The sequence below is a fragment of the Mycteria americana genome, chromosome 7 (assembly GCF_035582795.1).
Source record: "Mycteria americana isolate JAX WOST 10 ecotype Jacksonville Zoo and Gardens chromosome 7, USCA_MyAme_1.0, whole genome shotgun sequence".
NCBI classification, from domain to species: Eukaryota; Metazoa; Chordata; class Aves; order Ciconiiformes; family Ciconiidae; genus Mycteria; species Mycteria americana.
This window is the reverse complement of record NC_134371.1, coordinates 55,984,010-56,004,397: the sequence shown is the minus strand read 5'-3', so window position 1 is coordinate 56,004,397 and position 20,388 is coordinate 55,984,010. Positions and strand designations below refer to the sequence as shown.

The window sequence follows — 20,388 nt, the reverse complement described above, 5'->3', positions numbered from 1 at the left end:
GATAATCCTTAGTGATATACAAAATGAAACCTGTTATCTCTTTGATGAATGCGTTTTAAAGTCCAAGGATAAGCATGGGTAAGCGACACAAAGAAGACAGTGTATATTTGTAGAGCAGTGACAAGAGCTGGCAGAAAGGAAAACTAATTTCTCTAGAAGTGGCTTCTCAGGGGTCATCTCCTGATATAATTTAACTGTACAAATCCACACTTGTGCAGTATATATAAATTAGTACTAAAACTTCATTAGACACCATCCCTAGAAATTATTTTCGAGAGGTGGATCCCAAGGTCATGCAGACATTGACCAGAAGATCTTGCTAGATCAGGTGCTGAGAGCTGTCTCCCATGACAGTCCTGGATACTAAGCCACTGTTAAATGTCTGTCTTGTCACAGATTTATTCTGTATGTGCTTGAAACTGAACCATGTCACATATTTGGCAGGAAATGTAATCCCTCCACAAAGAGGATTTGATCCTTGGTGTGATCCTGCAGTTCTCAGGCAAGAATAGCTCTCGGTAAAGCCAGTGTGAAGTCTATCCATGTATTTCTGTTTTGAGTAAGGGACAAGCCCCAAACATGGGGTTACGAGACCAAAAGCTCCTGTCCCCAATAATCCACATGGCCCAGATGGCGTGAGAAGAGATGGGCTACAGATACAAACTGCACAGTGCACAAACATGCTGCCTATATCTGAATTCATGCAGAGAAACTGGATTATTTTTTAATTGTTTTCCGAAGCCCCAAGTGGCATGTGATGCAAACAGCAGCACAAGAATTACTGTGAAAGAGAGCAAGGCATGGCTCCTGGCTTGAACAGAACCAGACAAAATCACTGAATGAATGACAGCTTAGACATCCTCCCCTAGAGCCAACAGCTCCAGAATTCCCCCATCAAATCGACTCCCAGTTTTGAGACTGTCTTTGACTTCCCCCACTCCTTTCTTCTATTCAGACCATCATGGCAGTCCTCCTCTCCCTCCTAACAGCCATGCCATGCCTTTCTGTCCTTCCTCTCTGACTGTATCGCCTAGAGTATAGCTAGTCCCATCTCCCTGCCATTCCTCGTGCTCTGGTGGTACTCCTCACATGTGACACCCCATTGCTGAAGGGTATACATTTGGGATATGCTGCCCCCTTTGCCTTAAAACCCTAGGTGTGAATCTCAGCAATTGCTGAAAGTATTCCAAGAAAAAGGGGAAGAGAGGGAGAGCGAACCTGCGGTTATCTTCTGGTATGATTGCTCTCAATCTCTTCTAAAATAATGGAATGAATATTATGAGCATAAAAATCATCTGGAACAACAGGGGAACCATGACCAATAAATAGTTTGTGTTTTCAAAGAACAGATCATGCCAGACAAATGTAATTGCTTCTTCACCATTTTCCGGGTTAGTGTACGGAAGGAACAGAGTGGTTGCAATATATCTGGGATGTAGTATAGCATTAGATACAATGGCTCACAAAATCTTATTAGAAAAATAATTTATAATGTCTTGGATAGGAGTGCTGTCGTGTGGATTGAAAACTGGCTGAAGGAATGTAAACAAAGGATAATGAGTCATGACAAACAGCACTGCGCTGAGCTGTGAAGAGGTATCCAGTTGGGTTGCCACAGGAGTTGGTGTTAAGCCCAGTTTTATTTTACATATTTATTAATGCTCTGGAAAAAGAGATGAACAGCCTGAGAATTAAATTCGCAGATGATACTAAATTACTAGATGTTGTTAACACCAATCAGAACAGAGATATTATATAGAGGGAAAGCAGAGAGGATGGGAATGGGAAGAGTCAGTGTCCAGATTTACCTATACAAATATGTGAGGGAGGGTTTTATGTCCCAACTGATAGTAACGGCAGCCCACTAACAGACCAGCCAAAAGCAGCTTACATCTGGCCTGTCAAAGGCTGGAGCAGAGAAGTAACAACAAAACCAGCTAGGAGATGATTATTAATTATAACATTTCCCCAAAAGATCCCAGAAAAGGCTTCACTCTCATTTTCTAGTCTCAATAAATGTCAACGTTTGGGATTTTCTAAGATTTCCTCTGGTTGCATGCTATAGAGTAGCATATAGCAATGTAATACAGAGTCATCTGTCTTCACATCACTATATTATGTCACTTTTCTGAGGAAAATCAGTGGTAAAAATCTCACCATTTTCTTTGTATACCTTGTTTACTTATACTATGAACATGAAGAAAACAGAGGTAGTAAAAACTGACGCAGAGGTAATAAGCTCTTTCAGGAATTTCACTCTCCACCAGCAACTCAACCCCCCCCAAATTGAATCTGCTTAGAGATGTTAAAGCAAAAATAAATTCTCTAGCTATTTGCAGCAGTTGCCTAATAGATCCCACATTACAGAATGAAAAAAAGATTTTTTTCAAGCACTATGCTCTATGTGTTATAGAAAAACCTGTGAAAGTATTCCATTGTCCTAATCTATTTTAGTGACAGTATGTGCAGAGCGCTTAACTACAGTACGTTTGTATTTATTTATTATCCATTTATAGAGCACATTTGTATGATGAAATGGATATGGATCTAAGTTTTGTGAATTAAGTTTTTGGACCTTTTATATAGATTAAAGGAATTCAGATGGTTTCAATGCCTTTTAAATATACATAGACAGTATGGTCTACATACGTGTGTGTATTTATAAAGAATCTTTCCCTACTACTTTATAGCCCAAGGAGTAGAAAAATCTAAATAGAAGGTAGGTCTAACAAGACTGTTCAGTTCAAATAAAATTTTTCCTCTTAAGATAACATTATATTACTCAAAATGAAGCCAAGCAAAACAGATAAGCACATCTCACATAAAAATGCTTCTGAATACTTGCAGCAAACAAAACATTCCGCAAGACCTGCAATTGTTGAGACCTGGCTTCCTACCATTTTACGTCTTGAGTTTGCTTGACTTTGGTGGCTAGGGAAATGCAACCTCAAGGTCAAATTTTTTAATGGCTCAATCCAAAGTAAAATTACCCTTCCATGTGGATTCTTCAGTATATGTGAGTTTACAGTCTAACTTTTCACATCAGGTTATTTATGGAAAACTTTCAACTTTTTAAAAAACTTTTTTTTTTTTTTTTAATTTAGTGGAAGACAACCGAGTTGTAAAGGTACTGAGGATGCTCACACTTCAATGTCACTCCCACAGAAAACCTTAACATACCAGTTAAACTAAAGCCACCCATTAAAGTTTTCATTATTCTCTACTTTCCTTCCTGGCTGGTAAAGATTGATATGGAAAACTGGAGAAAAATCAACCTGAGAGGGCATAAGTAATTCACATGGAGGTGCCGTCGGGTTGCTTCAAGTTATGGCAGAGGATGACTTCAGCGAAGGAGTGAAAACCATGTCTGGCTCCAAGTACAAATCCTGAATGCTTGAGGATCTGATTTCAGACACTTAGCATGGTACAGAGCAGAGTCTGTCAATGACTGCCGTGAGAGATGAAATGAATCAGCCTTTTGAAATATCCATCACTGCCAGTGGCCACTATTTTTTCATATAAGTATCCCCAAAGACACTACTAAGGGAGCTTGGTTAAAAATTTCCAGGAGGAGTTTAGTTGTAGTAGTATCCAAGTAAATATAAATTTTCGTTTTGTACAATGCTATTACATGCATGACATAAAACAGTAGTGTGTGGATGCCTTATTTTTTAAGGGGATGTTACATCTCATAAAATTCTTTAGGACTAACAAGGGAAAAATCCCTGGGACTGAATCTCATCTGATGAAAACTGGTGTAGTTATTTTGAATTTAGAGAATGCCTTTCAAAGATGATAAAAAGTCATTTCAATGGGTTCTAGTATATTAAAATCTTCTCTTTTGTCTCAAGAATTGAACACATCTTTTCTGTGGAATATTTGCAGAGACTTTTTCTTCCACCAAAATTTGTACAGAAGTTAAACCCAGATTTGCCTAAAAAAGTTATGTTGAGCTTGTTTCTGGCAGTGATCCGGCAGCATCTTTATATCTGCACAGCATTGCGATTATCTTGCAAATTCACAATACTTTAACTCTGAACCATACTATTTTCTATAGAGGCAATATCCTCAGTGCTAGTCTGAATGCTCTGAATGTTAAGTGTCTGGCTCTGGCTGGATTCTCTACATTTTTTGTCCGTGAACACGTAGCACATGGCCCTTGATTACTACTTTTAAATTGATCTGTGTCTGCTATGAAAATATATTGCTTCATAAAAGTCTTTCAGAGTATCAGCTTCCAAATTAATGATTTTTCTCTCAAGCTCTGACTTTGAGAGCTTACAGTACAGAATCGTGCAGTCCAGCTACTTGAATCAAATTGAAATCCATCCATCTGCAATTCAGATCCAAATTCTTTCAGTGCTGTTGGCTCATCTCTAGGTAAAGAGCAGCTGTTGTCCTGTTAAAGTGACTGTAAATAATTCTAACTTCAAGCTTCAAGAGTGAAATTCACCCTGCCTCACTGGGGACCACTTAATCCCCAGGATGTTCCTGGGTTTGGTCTTCAGCTGGTGGGAGCTGCATAACTGCTGTAATCGATAGAGCTGTGCCGCTTTACACTAGGTGAAGGAAGACCTGGCCCGTCAATGCACGGGAGCGCAGTGCTGCGTGCTAGCTCTGCAGCCAACAGGGCAGCATGCGCTCGCTGGGTACGGCGGGACCTGGGTCATTACGCTGAGCCAGAAGCCCTGACTTGTTATGCTAATTGCACAGGGCGATATACTCCAGGTGAAGGGGTGAAAAAGGCTAGCGTTTCTTTCTTGTGCTGTGACCATCTCTCATTTTTCGTCCCCAGTGAGCCCGTTACTGTGCTTTTTGGGGGGTTACATGTGTTCTGTAACACGAACAGTACCACACCAGAGAAAGACTTGTTTACAACAGATTCAATAAACTGTCTAAAGAAAGAATTTTCCAATGAAAAGAGATGGGCCCTAACCAAGAAGGAAGGTACTTGTTGTTAAAGCAACTATATCAGAATAGCAGATGAATCATGATGTGATAGCACTCTTTGAAAGGATGTTTTGAATGGAGCTGTCAGCAAGTATTTTAATAGCAAGTCTTCAATTTCTGCTTTATGGGGTTTTTAACCACCAAGAAGAAAACATAAGTAACAAGGAGGGATTTAGGAATTGTTTAGTGTTTGGCTGTTCAAAGAAAGAAAAAGAGCCCTCCACATGCATTGCAGCTAATGAAAATTGCCATTATGGGTTTTTTTCCTCCATTTGTGGATGTTAAACACTGTAATAATGCAAAGTCCTTATGATTTTCTAAATCTTCTCAATAAGGAGGATATTATCTACTTATTTAATTACCGAATCTCCGACGGCAAGGAGCTGCTACCACCAGCAGCTCCAGCTCTTTCACATAGTTCCCCTCCCTAATTAAAGGGTCTTTGCAGTTAAAAATAAAGTAATACATCAATCAAAAGCCCAAACTGCCAACAGATGATAGGGAAAAAAAAAAAGCACTTCAGGGACAGATTTTCAATTGCTCAGCACCCACAAATGGGATTATTCTTTTGAAACAACTCAGTCCTCCTTTAGGCACCTAGGATAGAGCCAGACAGTTCAAAAGTGCTCAACAAATATTTCTTTGGAAAATCCACCCCTAACTGTGGCTTTGTGTCCTACAGCCATTGTGGCTTGCAAGAGTCAATCGCAAGTCACCTCCCTGTTGGAGGAAAGTCATCAGCGTCACCCCTTCCGCAGGAAAGTATAATAAAATACATTACTGTAGTCATCCGTGCTCTTGCCATTGCTTACTGCAACAAGAACAGAGGCAGCAGGTATATCAAGAGACTATTTTTACCACGCTGCCAGCGAAAGCAGCAATAGCCCTGCACTTGGATTTCTGTTGCAGCACTCAAAACCAGATGTCCATATTGCAGCACAGACCCCTTACTAGTTTGAATATCAAGCTCAAACTTGAATGCTGCTGTTTGCATGGCATTCCTTGAGGGTCATGTGCCATTGTCAGGTTAAAAGTTTTCTGAATGTTCATCAGTCTAAAACTTGAGTAATAATTCAAGAGGCTTAACAGCTAATAAAAGATGCGACAGCTTTTTCTGAGAGCAGAGAATACAGCCCAGAGGCCTTTTAGCACATACCTCCCCTCCAAAGAGAAGCATTTGGTGGTACTAGCATACTACCTGTTTATTCAAGAGGATGTACAAAAAGTTCAGTTAGCTTCTTTTCTTTGCAGCCCACAGCTGTGTAAATATTATCCCAGCCTCTCCTTTGACATCCATCTAAGCCTCAGACCTCATGTGCAAAATGACACAAATGGAGCTCAACACTTCGGAGGCCCACCACTGTGACCCGACACACCTAGCACTGAGTATCTAGCTTCTCCTGTGAGAGCAATGATGCTGCATGATGCACCCCTGAAGCGACCTCATTTTCTAAAGATAGCTTTACTAAGAATTTCCTGGATTTTGACCATGGAGCTGAGTATGATGAAAGCTTTGTGGAATCAATGTACCAAGATTTGCATGACAACCCTAAAAAAGCAGCCAAATTGCAGCTCTGTGTCGTTTACAACTGCTACCCCGCATAGTTTCTATTTTGATTGGCCCAGATGAAAAGCTGTGTTAAGTTTTAGAAACTTCTCCCCATTTCTGCTTTCAAGTCAATACCCTTTTGAAGGCTATTTGCCTTTCCCATTTTCTCTGTGGTAGTTAAGGAGATGAAATTCTTTCTGTATGCACCAGATACCCCTTACACAATGGGACAGAAATATTGATATTTTTATATTGCACAGTGGGTCATATTTATGAATTGATGCATGCTTCATCATAGCTATAAAAAATGAAACGTTTTGGATAGGTACAAAGGGCCTGAACCTGTTCTCCCGAGTACCTCCAGCTTCCACAGATCTCCCTTCTGAACCTCTTACAGGCTGATTTTGAAAAGGTAGAGCTTCCTCAGGATCAATGCTACCCACCAAAATGATTTATTCAAGACAAAGAGTGAGGCAAAGCCTCCACTGCAATATGATTTTCCACCTACTCCTTTCCCATCACCACAAAGAACTAATGCAAGGCTCAGAGCTCCTATTTAGGCCCACAGAGCTTAGCTGAACTTCTCTTTCAGTTCATGCCAACATCCTGAAGAATTTCTCTGGCGATTTTCTAGGGCCTCTGATGTTACAGAGATCAACGATGAAGACCTTCATGTGGTGCAGAGATCACTGCTGCAATAACTCCCTGCCCCCCATGACACCCTGGACGCAAGCTGTGAGCCAGGGCTGCGCTGCCCTCAGCCCATTTGAACTTTGGGGGTACCCCAAAACAGTTACAACATTATTGGCAGGAGGGCAGTGAGGATCACTGGACTCCCTCCTAACCTGGGACAGAATATGAGAAGATAGTGCTACGGTCATGGGAACGGACCTCCAGCTCCTCTGCAAAGATGGGGCAGGAGAGAAGCAGTGGTCTCCTGCTGTAGGACGCATTCACCTTTTCTCTTAGTCTTCCTTTGGTAACTTTCTGGGAACGAAAACTGCAATACCTCAGCCTAATTTCACATTCTTTAAAACTGAGATCCAGACACTTTGCCACAAATAAATATTAAAAATATAAACATGCAAGTCACCATCTATGTTTATGTTTTCCCTCAGTGTAACTTATGTAGATTGCTGCCTATGTGCATAGCTTTCATTACAAATAAAACATAAAAGCCAATGCATATCTTGAAGAGCTGTTTTTCTTTATTGCAACACCATTACATGAAGCCTACTAACATAAACAAAGATTGGACTTGGCTGTTTCTGAACAAATAACCATTTATTGTCAAGGCTTTTCAGGAGCTTTCATTTTCCTTTTTGAAAAACACGATCCTGTGCCAACCTAACAAATGTGTAACATTAAGTAATAAGCAAAATAATGGGACACCCTGCCACACTAGTTTATAGACAACTTTAGACTGTCAGTTGTACAAGTCTAAGCTAACACAGAAACTCAGTTAAATAAAGCAGACATATTAAATCAAAAACCCACCAGTGGAGTCCCTTGGGGCATAGCTGCTGTTCCTAAATGCTACAATTGGCCTTTCAAGCGGGAGGATGCACAGGAATAACAGTCCAAGGGCAGAGCAGCCCATGTGCTGCTCTCTCCTCCCCGCCGCTGGAACAGCCCGCAGGAGAGCACAAGCAAAGAGCCTTTTCCCTGTGTCATCTCCGGGCACAGCGGCAGAGAGCGCAGGACAGAGCCGTCTCAGCCCTAAATGAGCGGCCACGCTTGCGGTGGGCAGATGAAAGGAGAAGCCCCCGCTCCTCTGCCGTGCAGACCTGCCTGCTCCTCCGTCCACTGCCTGGCAGCAGGGGAAGCTCCGGCCCCTGGTGCTCCTTGAATGTCAATTCCACCAGAAGTCTCCATTTTGAAGTTATCGTGAATCTCTTAAACTTAGCCCTAAGTAATCACACAACAACCTATCCATTAGACAATGAACAGAGATTATTCAGCTTCCTTGTACCACAGCGAAACAGCAGCTTCCTTCCTGCCAGTGATTGTGGTTGTGATTAACTGCGCAGTTCAAGGTGAAAGAAGAATGTGATTCCAGGCATATATGGCTTCCTTTAACCTCAGCAAAACACAGTGCCAGATATTTCAATTAGTGTGTACCAAGGTCACAAAATCAATTTCTTATCGCCGAAAAACACACATACTGTAAATTTCATTTTCAAACCATAATCTCTAAATTAAATCTGTGTACCTAAAAAATATACAGTGCAAAATTGCAGTCCTTCAGCCCCCTCCTCCTCCTGCAGCCGAGCAGCATTTTCACAAACATCACCTGGCTTTGTGCTCTATATTTAGAGCACAATGTTTGGTTAGATTCTAATCTTCTTGGAGAACGTCATTATCTCTTTCTTTGGCAAATAGAGGCCCAAAGTGTCAATTACCTTCTTAAACTCTTTCATACACACAGGGCTGAGCGGGGTTTGGTATTCTGTCTGCCAACAGCTCAGTCGGCAATTTTTCACAGTCATACACAGAAAAATTGTGCACCAGCAAATCATCCTAGATAAATTACACATTTCAAATGAGGTTACAGACAACTTCACCACTCCTGACCATTTTATTCTGGAAGAGAAAAACAAACAAACAAGAAAGCAAAAACAAGCCTAAAGAGAACACTTTTCTACTATTGAACTCTGTGAGTTATTGAACAGAGCCAAAAGTAAAATCAGTGTGCCAGACTGGTGGAACGTTATATGGAAATCGATGTAGCTGCACAATGAGCTGCACTCATCGTTTCTTATGTGTGTAATTCCTTACGATACTTTCCTTGTTATGTGGGTAACACTAACTTCATAGCCCCAAAGGCAGCTGCAGAATCTGATGGCTGTAGCAAACTCTACCATGTGCAGACCTAGGCACAGAAGATGTCTCAAGGAAGTGGAATTTATGGAAGCAATTTCTTTCCAATAAATCCCGGTCTTTCCTTACAAAAACTAATTTCAACTATACAGCCACAGAACGAGTAAAACTGACAATTTTGAGATTGCTTTAATTTTTTTGCATAGAAAAGGTTGCTTTTTATTCACATACTTACTTATACATAGGTCCCTGCATGCGCATTTGTGTACATTTAATATACATGTATGAGTATACATGTTCTGGAAATATCTTCCATCCTTTTACTTCAAACCAGCAAGTGAGAAGAATGTGTTGTTACTGTTGGACCTTTTGGGAGCAGTTCAGATGCTAGAGATACAGGAAGTGAATCATATCTCTGGCAGACACAAAGTAAGCACACTCTAAGATAATAAGTCTAAAGCTCCTTAAATGAATTTTCCCACATCCTCTAAACATGTAACATATTGATTGATTCTTAGGACCATAAAGCAGTATGAAAAGAGTATTTTCTCAAGAAAGGAAATTAGCATTATTTGGCAAGGGTTAAAACACATTTTGAATTAAACAAATAAGAAACCATCCATGTGCAGCTGATCAGCTTGAAAGTTTGGGTACATTTTTGAAAGAGACAACTAACTCTTTTCTACCACATCATCTACACACATTTTTAAACTCTCTTTAGATGCAAACAGGACTAATTTAAAAGAGAGACTGGATATGATTAAAGATGTAACAAGAGGAAGTTTTGTTTCTTTCTGGCCCATTCAAAAAATGCATTACTGTATTTTAGTCATGCTCAAAGTACCGTTTCAAGACAATGTAAACAAAAATAATGGAAAAAAGATAGAGCTGCCTGCTTTCTTTTTTTGTTCCTCAAATTTTGAATGTTATGAGTCTATCAAGGGCTTGGTCCAAGGCTTATTAAAATGAGAGTCAATCTCACAAATTATTATAGTGGGCTGTATTTCTGGCCCAGGCAAACTGCGTTTTCTGGCAGTAGGAAGGAGAGCTAATCCTCTGAAGATTTCTCTCTATCTCATTCAAGTGAGAAAATGGGAGGGATTTTTTCATATGAGTGAGAAAACTGGATTTGGCACTTTGAATACATAAAATGTTTCGAGTCAAAATTTTATGGACTCAGCCATTTACAGAGGTAAGACAATTGAAGTAAGACAGCCTCCCCCGTGTCTTATTCAGCAGGATTGTATTGTTACTTCAAACATATTGCACTGCTTTCCATCTGACTAATGTTCTCATGCATCACCAGGCACTGTTGTAACACACTCTCCCCTTTCAAATTCCCGATCTACTCTTAAACGCTTCAACTAAAATATACTTTCAATAGTAGCTAGTTACCATAAGCAATTTCAGTTTAAAAAGTAAAGTCAACTCTACAAAAACACTGTTTTGACTAACAATGTTAGCCAAGGGTATGGCTATTTTCAGGACCATAAACATAGCTCTGTCCTTTGCAACTGGAAGGCAACCACGCAACAGCTGGTTAGTCCCCAGCAGTCTACATACATCACAGCCATCAAGCCCTTCCCAAATTTACAGAAAAGTGTAACATCTTGCACATGAAAAGCAAAAGCCATACATACAGCCGTAGGTCCCCAAATGGCCAGGAACCTGCTATGTTAACCTGTACATTAACACCCATGCTTTCCCAGGCCGGTGGACCGTCATGCACCGGAATATCAAATCCTCCTGGCTAGTTTGTCCAGGCTTTTCAATTCCATGATCTGCCTACAGGTTTAATCTGGAACGTGTGATCAAGATACCTTGGCCAGGTAACATCGCACAACTCAGCAGCCAATCTCTGCACTTCAGGAAAAGGTGAAAAACATTCAGCTACATTATGACCAATGAAGACGTGGAAGGGAAGAAAACTTTCTGTCCCCTGGAAAGGAACCCTGAAGGCATGGGCTTAATTAAATATAATATCTACATATGCAACAAACAGGGTGGTGCCTCCTAAGACTTCCTGAGATCACCAAAAAGCCAGACAGCTAAGCCTGGAGTAAGAATTCTGAATTCAAAGATGACTTCTGCCCTTTCACGCAGCCCACGCTCTGGTTTTACCACGCTCCACCCTGAAACGGTGTAAAAGATCCAGCAGAATTTGGAGACAAGGCAGCAGAGACTGGGAGACACAGGAGGAGGTGGTGGCAAGGGAAAAGGGTAAGGAATAGCGAGAGACGAGCCCAGAGGCTATGAGGAGTGTGTCAAAAGGGCAAAAGGGCCGGGAATCGGTGGTCTGCTTTGGCCTCCTGCATAGCACATCCCAAGTTTTCCAAGCTGTTACCCACTGTGTTGAGCTCTGTTATTTATGTTTGGCTGAGGCATATCTTTCTCCTGCTGTGCTATGCTAGAGCAGCTGCAATTTGCCTTTTTATAGCTTGTGGTAACTGATAGCAGTGAAATGAATTTAGGAAGTGTGTGGATTGGATCTTCCGTATCAGTGATTTCAGACTATTTGGTAAACACAGAAGTGACATCCAGTGATGTATGCCTGCTGGTAACAAAAAAGAAAAAATTCTCCTCTGGTGAACCAGCATTTGGATTAGATCATTTTCTATTGAAGGACACTTCTGTATAGAATGAAATGATTATACACAGTGGTTTTACAGGGTCATGCTAATTTGAAAGGTAAAAATTCCCTCAAAACTATACACCGATTGAGTGCTGCAGAATGGCAACGACGACACTAGCGAATCAAAACAAATTCCGTGACTGCAATAAAAGTTGACGGTGGGACACAGTGACATCACCTTAGAGCAAGGAGCTGATGTCTCACAGGAAAGCTCCTTTTTACAGCTGGCAAAAGCCAGAGTTGGTTGTATGACCCTCAGTAAAACAAGAAAATATGTTTGTGTTCAGATATTGAGTAGGCTTTCAATTTGATTCAGCTGAGTTTACACAAATTGCCCTGTGTTCTAACAGGGATTCTGTATTTTGATATAAAATACCACTTTACACTGATGTATTTTTTGCCTCTGGAAAATGATAAATCCTCCTGCAGTGCACTTCAGAAAGAGTCAGTGCCTTCCTTCAGTACAAAGTTTCCCTGATAGCCTAAGTCCCTGCTCACTCTTTCTGGAGTAGCTGTAACTGTTTTACAAGTAAGACTGATTAATTTTGCAGTATAATTTGCAAGTGACATTTACAAGGGAATATTGTGCGGGGATATCTGAGAGGGATATTGTGTTCAGACTTTTCCTGCTTGCCTGCCTACCCTCCTGGAACAAACAGCACTGCTTCATTTTCCTTCCGTATTTTGCAAAGTTAAAGTAAACACTGTGATCACACTGTTTACTTTAATTTCCTGCAGTGTGCCAGCAAAGCAGCAAATTGGCAGTCAGCAATCAAGAAGCAGCCAGTATTGAAACAGCAGAGCTGCTTAGGAAAGCATCAATGATGCCAACTCATTTTTCCCTCTGTTTTAAAAATAAAATATTGGCTTCTATGAAGTTTTACTTCCACCCCACTCTTCTCTAAAGGATCTGAAATTTTGTTTGTTTTCTTTAATTTTCTCTTGGAAGAAAGCTGGGATTATGAGCAACACCTAATTTATATGGCTGACTCTTTTTACGTAAAGAAATGAATTTACAAAAGTGGCAAATATACACTATTTATCTGTAAAAAATCCATGGCATTTTTGCACAAGAGGAAGTTAACTTGTCTATAAATCAGTCTTATCTGGATGTATTTTTATTTTTATGCCAAGAGCTCTAGCTGTGCTACGTCAATTAGGTGTACGATAATGAGAAGCTAAAGCCTCATGCATTACATTCAGAATACACATCTGCCCAAGAATGGAGTCCTAAAAGGCAAATAGTTATATTTTCAGAGGCCATTCTCTCTCATCTTATACTACATAAAGCAAGGAATATAAATACAAAAGAAGAAGGAAGAAGAATGGGATAGTATTTTGTACCTCAGAGGTGTAAAGCATGACAAGGTGACTCATTTATGGCTTTCTGGAAGATACTGTACAGAAAGAATTTATTGCTATGTAAGTTATAATTCCAATATATAAAAGAGGCCAGATCCTACAATCAGTTATTCTCCTGACTATGTGCATTCCTGCACATATTCTTACTGAAGACAATGAGATTATGAAGAGGACTAGCTTTTTGTTAGACTGGCCAGAGTATGCCTTCGGAAAGTCCAAAACATGACCTAATTTAAAGTGGTTGAAATCTTGTGGGAAAGGTTGTAAGCGGATAATTATTTTAAAAGCCATGACTTTGACACCAGGAAATTAAATTCATATCTATATGTCTTTATCTATACACAGCAAATCCAATAATCTTGAGCTCTCTGCAGTCACTTAGCCAGCTGGCAAAGGGAGCAAAGTAAAAACTAACAAACCCCATTCCTAAGGTATGCTGACATCAGTGACTCGTGATTCATCAATAATGGTGCTAGGAAATAAATGTAACAGGGCATTATTGCCTTTTGCAGCACAGTAAACTCAAGGGAAAATGTCTAAGTGTATCACATTGAAAAGACAGAGCTAGCAAAGAAATAACTTTTACAAGTATTTAAGAGGTGTTACAAGCAAGTGAAAGTAGAGAAACAAATGTCGACCTTTTAAATACAGTGACAATGTATCTATAAATAAAAAGGGACAGTTTTCGAGCTATACAAGCTTAAGAGGACTATGCTGAAAACTAGCATTTTTTGTTGTTCACCATTTTTACAAAGAGAAAGAATTTGAATTGCTTGTTCCAGAATAAGCCCTCAAAACAACCACTGTTCTCGTTTAATTGTCTACCAGGATAAGCACAATGAAGAAGTTGGTTCTACGCTATGCGAAATTATTAATGTTGTTGACAGTAATTACGGCTCTCACAACCTATCTAAATAACTAAAAGGGCAAATATGTAAACACAATGTACCATATATACTCTTTAGAAAATGCCTGTATTAGCACATAATTGACGATCTCCTTTGAAGGTGACTGAACTATCACTGTAAAAGCCCAAGATTATTAACTGAAGAAAAACGAGTAGCTATCTCTAGAACAGCAGACACACCTGCCGCTTTTGCCACGCAGAACAACAAGATCTAATACATCATTAAACAACTGAGGCTTTGCTTCACGTTTTTGTAGCTTTAAACTATTTATGATAGGGTTTAGCCTATATCTTTAATCCTTTTTAGAGCCCACCCAATTAAAATTCAGGTTACTTGTTTATGCTATTAGAGGACTACTGCACAATATTAATAATGCACCGTGTAGCGCGCTGCCCTAGAGAAACGTCATCTCCCTTTCAGGGCAACAGCCACATAGTTCTGATACAAGCTTTGCTGCTTAGCTGGAGGGTAAGTGACTTTGGTGGTTGTTGAGGTATTTTACCAGAGAAAACACTGGTCTCCTGACATGAGGCTTTCTTCAAACCATTGCCACGTAACTGCAAAGCACCACAAATACATCTAGTAGCTGGTTTGCCTGGACTGACATTGGAAATTTTATTTTAAAGATTGAGTTGCCAAACACTTAGTATAATTCTTAATAAACAATTAATTGATTTGCAAGATTTGTGAATGTATATTTCACTGTACTGATTTTTCTTTAAATGGTCAATAAGTGTTTTTATGAATTTTCAATGTAGATTTCGCTAAGAAAATACAGGCAAAAGAGAAAGTAAGAAAAAGATACTGTATAAGAAAAAAGAACATGGAAGTTAAGATAAATCCATCCTCACACAAGTGGATTTAATAATGTCGTAATAGGTACAGATATAATGGATGGTTTTAAGAACGTCAGTAATGTCAGTGAAGAACAACAGGTATCTTTACTGTAAATTTAATTGATGATTCATAATCACAACTTTCTAGAAAAGTACAATGTAGTGGATACCAGATCATGGTAGATAAGTAAATGCTGGTTTGGTTTGTTCCAGGTAGTATTGCTAAAATTTGACTTGGTTTTCTTCTTTCTCTGCATTATTCACAAGTGTAGGCCCTTGACTCTGCAAACGTAAGGTGCACTTAACTTTCAAATCAACCAGCTTAACTCATGGTAGTAAAATTGAATTAGTGCAAATACAATACTAGTGTGGTGAAGGCCATTTCTTCTTATTTTCATTTGACCAGCTCGAGAGACAAATAATGACTGACCTATATTTAGGGCAAGGTTAGCATTAAATTCAAGAAATATGTTTAGTGACTACATGACACGTGATGCAAAGAAGATGCTGAGAGAACAGTGTTTGTTCAGGCTTAAGAAGAGAAGGCAAAGGGGAATTTGCTTCTACAGCTACATATTGCTGTCTACAGCTACCTAATGGGGGGTCATGGGAGGAGGTGAAGCTAAACTATTATTAGAAATGTAAAATGGTAAGTGCACATGAGAGGCAAAAGTTACAAGCTGCAAAAAGTGAAACCACAACTAGATATCAGAAAAAAGTTTTCAAAATTATGGTAGTCAGACACTGGAACAGAGGCCTAGGGATGTGTGCAATCTTCATCCTTGGAGATACTCAAAACTCAGCTGGACAAGGCCCTGAGCAACCTTCTCTTAAGTTGGACCTGCTTTGAGTGGGGAGCTGGACCAGATGACCTCCAGAGGTCTCTTCCATACTAAATTATTCTATGATTTTTGTGATTCCTTATTGTTTATTATTTTAGCTAGCTATATTTCTCTCTAAGCATTCCCAGCTTCTAAAAGGGTAGGCAGCTTTCTTAGGAAAAAGATCTTTGCATTCTAAATTTTACTAAAACAAGCACACTTCCAACTACACCATGGCAAATGAGCTACGAAAATCCAAACTAAAGGTGGGCCTCCTCCCTGTGCTCATACCAAACCGAAGTGCCTCTGTTACTGCTAAATTTCCCAAGATGCATGAAACACAAAAACTGACTAAATGGATGGTTAATATTCTTAACTACTTCTCAGGAGACTGAAAACTGACAAGATTCATATGAATTTCAGCCTGCCTGCAGCTGGGCATAGGTATATCTAAAGTGGAAATAAGTACTAGAGCTATTCATAGTTGAGGACAACTCAAAAATGAAGGCAGGGAAAATATCCTTTTCTTTGGATGGAAGACAGAGGCATCCAGAGGCAGACCCCTTCGTAGGATTTCTGGCATATTTCCCTTGCAAGCAGCTGTAGCGGAAAACTTAACATTGGCTTCACACGCGGGCATGTCTCTGTGGCACACACAGTCTTCAGTCTTCTAGAGTAGCCCAGGAGCTGTATTATTTGATCATGATCAGCTGCTGGGAAGAGTGGCCTAGCACTGTCTGTGTGTGGATGAGATTTGAGGGCTGTAAGGTAGCATTCATGCCAACTCCAAGCTTCGGAAGTCTTGAGTCACAAGGGAAATTGCTGAAGCTAAATCAGAGAAGATACATCAGCATCTCTCATGGAAAAGGAGAGCTGGAAAACAGGTCATAACGGAGATGCACGGTATGCTATATTAAAATACTAGGCTGAGAGTAAGGTGTAGAATTTCTCAGAAACTGCTAAAGTTTTTGGCTTTGAGAACATGTTAGTGTCAGGTGTTGTGACATAAAGTTTAATCCTTGAGCTAATGGGCTCTTGAGTAAGTTCTTCAAACAAACGCATAACAGAAACGCATATAGATAAAATCTTCTTACCGTAACAGAATGTTATGCCATTTCCCGTATATCCTTGGGAGCAATAGCAGCCTGTTGTCCCACCCTGAACTTCACACCTGGCGTCTTTATGGCATGTCATGTTGCAGCTTGCAGAAGTGCAGCCATAGTCCAGTAGACTGGAAATCAGAACTGGAACAAGGGAAAAACAGACTTGTTTCTTTATCTAAAAACTTCATTCCGAGCTCTAAAACCAGGTTTGAGCAAAAGGTATCCACGAAATCGGTGTCTTCCAGTAAACTTAACTTCATCACAGATTCAGCTATATTGCATGATGGAGCAAGGGCCACCAACTACAGGGACTTCTTTGGTAAAACTACTCAAGGGCTAGAAACAGCAGACACTGTAGATTAAGAACTTGTCTATGTGCTCAGCCAGTATAAAATTGGTAAACAACATAGAAGTTACTCAGTGATCTGGGGAAAACATTTGAAAGGCTTTCAAAGCTCTCTAGTACTTTCCAGTAAAGTACAGACATTTATTCGCACTCTGAATTATGTATTGAGTGTAATCCAAACTGCCCCACACATATCAAGTGAAAAATACCAAAGAGGGTTCCCCGATCAGAGTTTTTATTTTTATAAGCACTTCCATACTTGTGTAGCTAACACATATGCATGGTCTGAGAGATTAAAATGACACGTCACAGTATTTACAGCATTATGACATTAGGGTTTAAAAACTTATCCAAATTATTTAAAGTTAATCTCTTAAAATACCATTTCCATGTTATGAAAGTATTGTCTTCTTTTTTGTCTTTTTTGTCTTTTATTGTCTTTTTTCCAATCACTGGATGATTCCTAAATGGTATAACTACTTTCCCATTGTATGAATGCATGTGGTTTTCAACACAAAGAAAAAAGGAATCGCTCCCTTTGAGAAAACTAACAGCTCACTGCATAATCATACAGACCCTGTAATAGGTTAGAAATGAGGCAGTTAACTTGGAAGGGAAAGTAAGTTTTTTACTTTGTACTTTATAAATTATTAGCAGGACATAATGCAAATTGCAGAACACAAAGACCCTTTTGGATGCTGTTTTCCCCTGCAGTTCTGCTTTTCCCTATCCAAATATTATTCTGGATATTTGCTAGCCTTACAATTACAGGTTTCATTGCTTCAGAAAATCTCACTGAGGCGTAGTTTTTTTGGACAAATTAAAATTTCATGAAAAATTCAAGACTAAAAATTACACACAATTTTTAAACAATTAAATATATTCCAAATCAATGTAGGCATTACCAAGTTTCATCTTTTCCCTCTGTTTTTAAGAGAGGAGACCATCTTCCAGAGATTAAAACAGAAACCTCTGGGATTCTGTTGTCATTTTACTGTTCATTTCATAACATGTGAAATCTAAAAATCTCCCAAGCAGACGGAGAGAGAGAAAAAAAAAATAACCAAAACCCACGGAAACCCACAATGTTTCTGTTTTTCACAGAACAAAACCCACGATGAGATAAAGACTGGCGTTTGTGGGATTTGGTTTTGGGATGATCCTAACCATGCAATTACTGAATCCGGTAGCAGCATTGATCAAAGCTACAGGGACTTTCAGTCCCGCGTACCCTGCAGCTTTCCACCATCTCCAACACACTCATTTCTCCTTGCCAGACCCCGCTCCCTTCCCGTCTGCCACTCGCTCACCAGGGACGGAGATTTCACCTACCTAGGAATGGAAGCAGTTTCATTGGTGATGCTGTTGCTGTGCGGTGCCTGGTGCAGAGCCCCTGTGTCACAGAAAAAAACTCCCTGCCTTAAAATGTATGACCATGTGCAAAATATGCACACATGCCTTATCAAGAAAGTGACGTCCTGGTGCAGGCGCAGCCCTGACACTGCCCTTTGTCCCGAGCTTCACGTTTCCAAAAGCTCCCGAGACTCACAGGCAGGACAGAGAGGGTCAGGAGGGGCTGAGGACCTGGTCTTCTGGCAAGTAGGGAATAAATGAGAAGGGAATAAATGAGAAAGTAAAAGAGAAGCAGGAGCCTGGGTCTTGCAGGGGATATCACAGAAGATTCAGGGGTGAGTGGGTTAGAGGAGCATGGGTTAAAGGAGCTGCTTGGGAGAGTGCCTGGGGCAGGGGGAGGATGAAATGGAAGGGATGACCCACAGCCTGCTGGCAGAAGGAGTAAAGGAGCAGCAGGAGAATGGTGGAGCAGATCAGGGAGGGTGAGGAAGAGGTGGAGGAGGTTAGTAACTAGCTCAGGGTTTATGAGCTTGGAGGTAACGGTCTACATGCTTCCTTCCACCTTTTCCTGGTGAGCTGAGTATATGTGAGCCCCAAGACCCATTTTTTCGGAGACAATCTTGGCTGACTGCAATCGTTCTTCTTACTGCTTTCTTCAGTTTTGAGATAGATCCTCACTGCAGCCAAGTGATGTTGCTTTAAGCGATGTTGCCTGTGAGGAGGTACAGGAAATCCACTGAACTCTGCTTTGTGAGGAAAACAAAGACATATAGGCAGGGAGGAAAGAGGCAGGAAGGCAATTGTATGGCCGGGAATCTCAGGAGCTGAAGGAGCCTTAGTTTCTATGGGTTCGTGGGACTGAAACAGGGTGTTGTGTAATAGGACACATTCAATATAGCCAATTTGGTAAAGCATTTGGCATGTCTTTGTGTTAAACGTGAGAGCAGTTCTATCCTCATTATAGCATCCTAACCGACAAGACTTCAGCATGTCCATATTATGCATGGACATAGCAATATTTTCTCTAATCTTGTTATGGATGATGTGCATACTGTCATTTCCCAGCTTCCTGAAGATGACAACTCACATATTGAAGCATAAAACTGAGGCATTGATGTATGCCTGTCTTTATAGATGGAAACAGAGGGACATGCACGAACAGGTATGCTGCTGGAAGAACGGAGAATCTCTCTAAACTAAATAAAATGGACATGAGGCTGTGGAACGTCACTGTGACAAAATATCTCATGTCCGACTAGAACGTTTTGAAGTTGGGACTTTGGTAGGGAACTGATGGGAAGGCATCAGCCTGCTCTTAGGAATTATCTACGGATGTGGATACGGCAACATTTTTTCTAAACTTGTTAGGAACTATTTGCTCACCATCATTTTCCAGCTTCATGATCACTGCTGGCTGGAGTTCAACGGGTTAAACTCTGCTCAGGGCAGGGAGGTGAGAAATAGCACGTAGGTGTCTGGCTGGCACAAAGTACTTCTGTAGCACCTTGGCAAGGAGAGAGGAAGCTCCAGTAACCGGATGTTAATTTTCGATGAACCGCAGAATAATGAACAAAGCATCCAGGTGTAGGAAGACTGTTTTTCTCCTGTTTGATTTTGTGAGGGTGGGAGGACTTAAAGGGGAAGAGAGGAAGGGACCAGGAGTTAGTTTGTTTTGTTAAGTTTTCCTGTAATCTAATGCACGGAGACT

At 40.3% G+C, this 20,388-nt stretch overlaps 1 protein-coding gene across 2 annotated transcripts in view; it reads right to left on the bottom strand.

The window, feature by feature from the left end:
- Positions 1 to 19,041, bottom strand: part of ADGRL4 (adhesion G protein-coupled receptor L4) — a 76,158-nt gene extending 57,117 nt beyond the window's left edge. For both annotated transcript variants that reach the window (XM_075508510.1, XM_075508511.1), the window contains exons 1-2: positions 18,660 to 19,041; positions 16,973 to 17,122 (exon numbers count right to left, since the gene is read on the bottom strand). In XM_075508510.1, coding sequence (XP_075364625.1) covers positions 16,973 to 17,122; positions 18,660 to 18,681 — 172 coding nt within the window. In that variant the 5' untranslated portion in view covers positions 18,682 to 19,041. The remainder of the gene's footprint in view (positions 1 to 16,972; positions 17,123 to 18,659) is intronic.
- Positions 19,042 to 20,388: the final 1,347 nt, after the last annotated feature.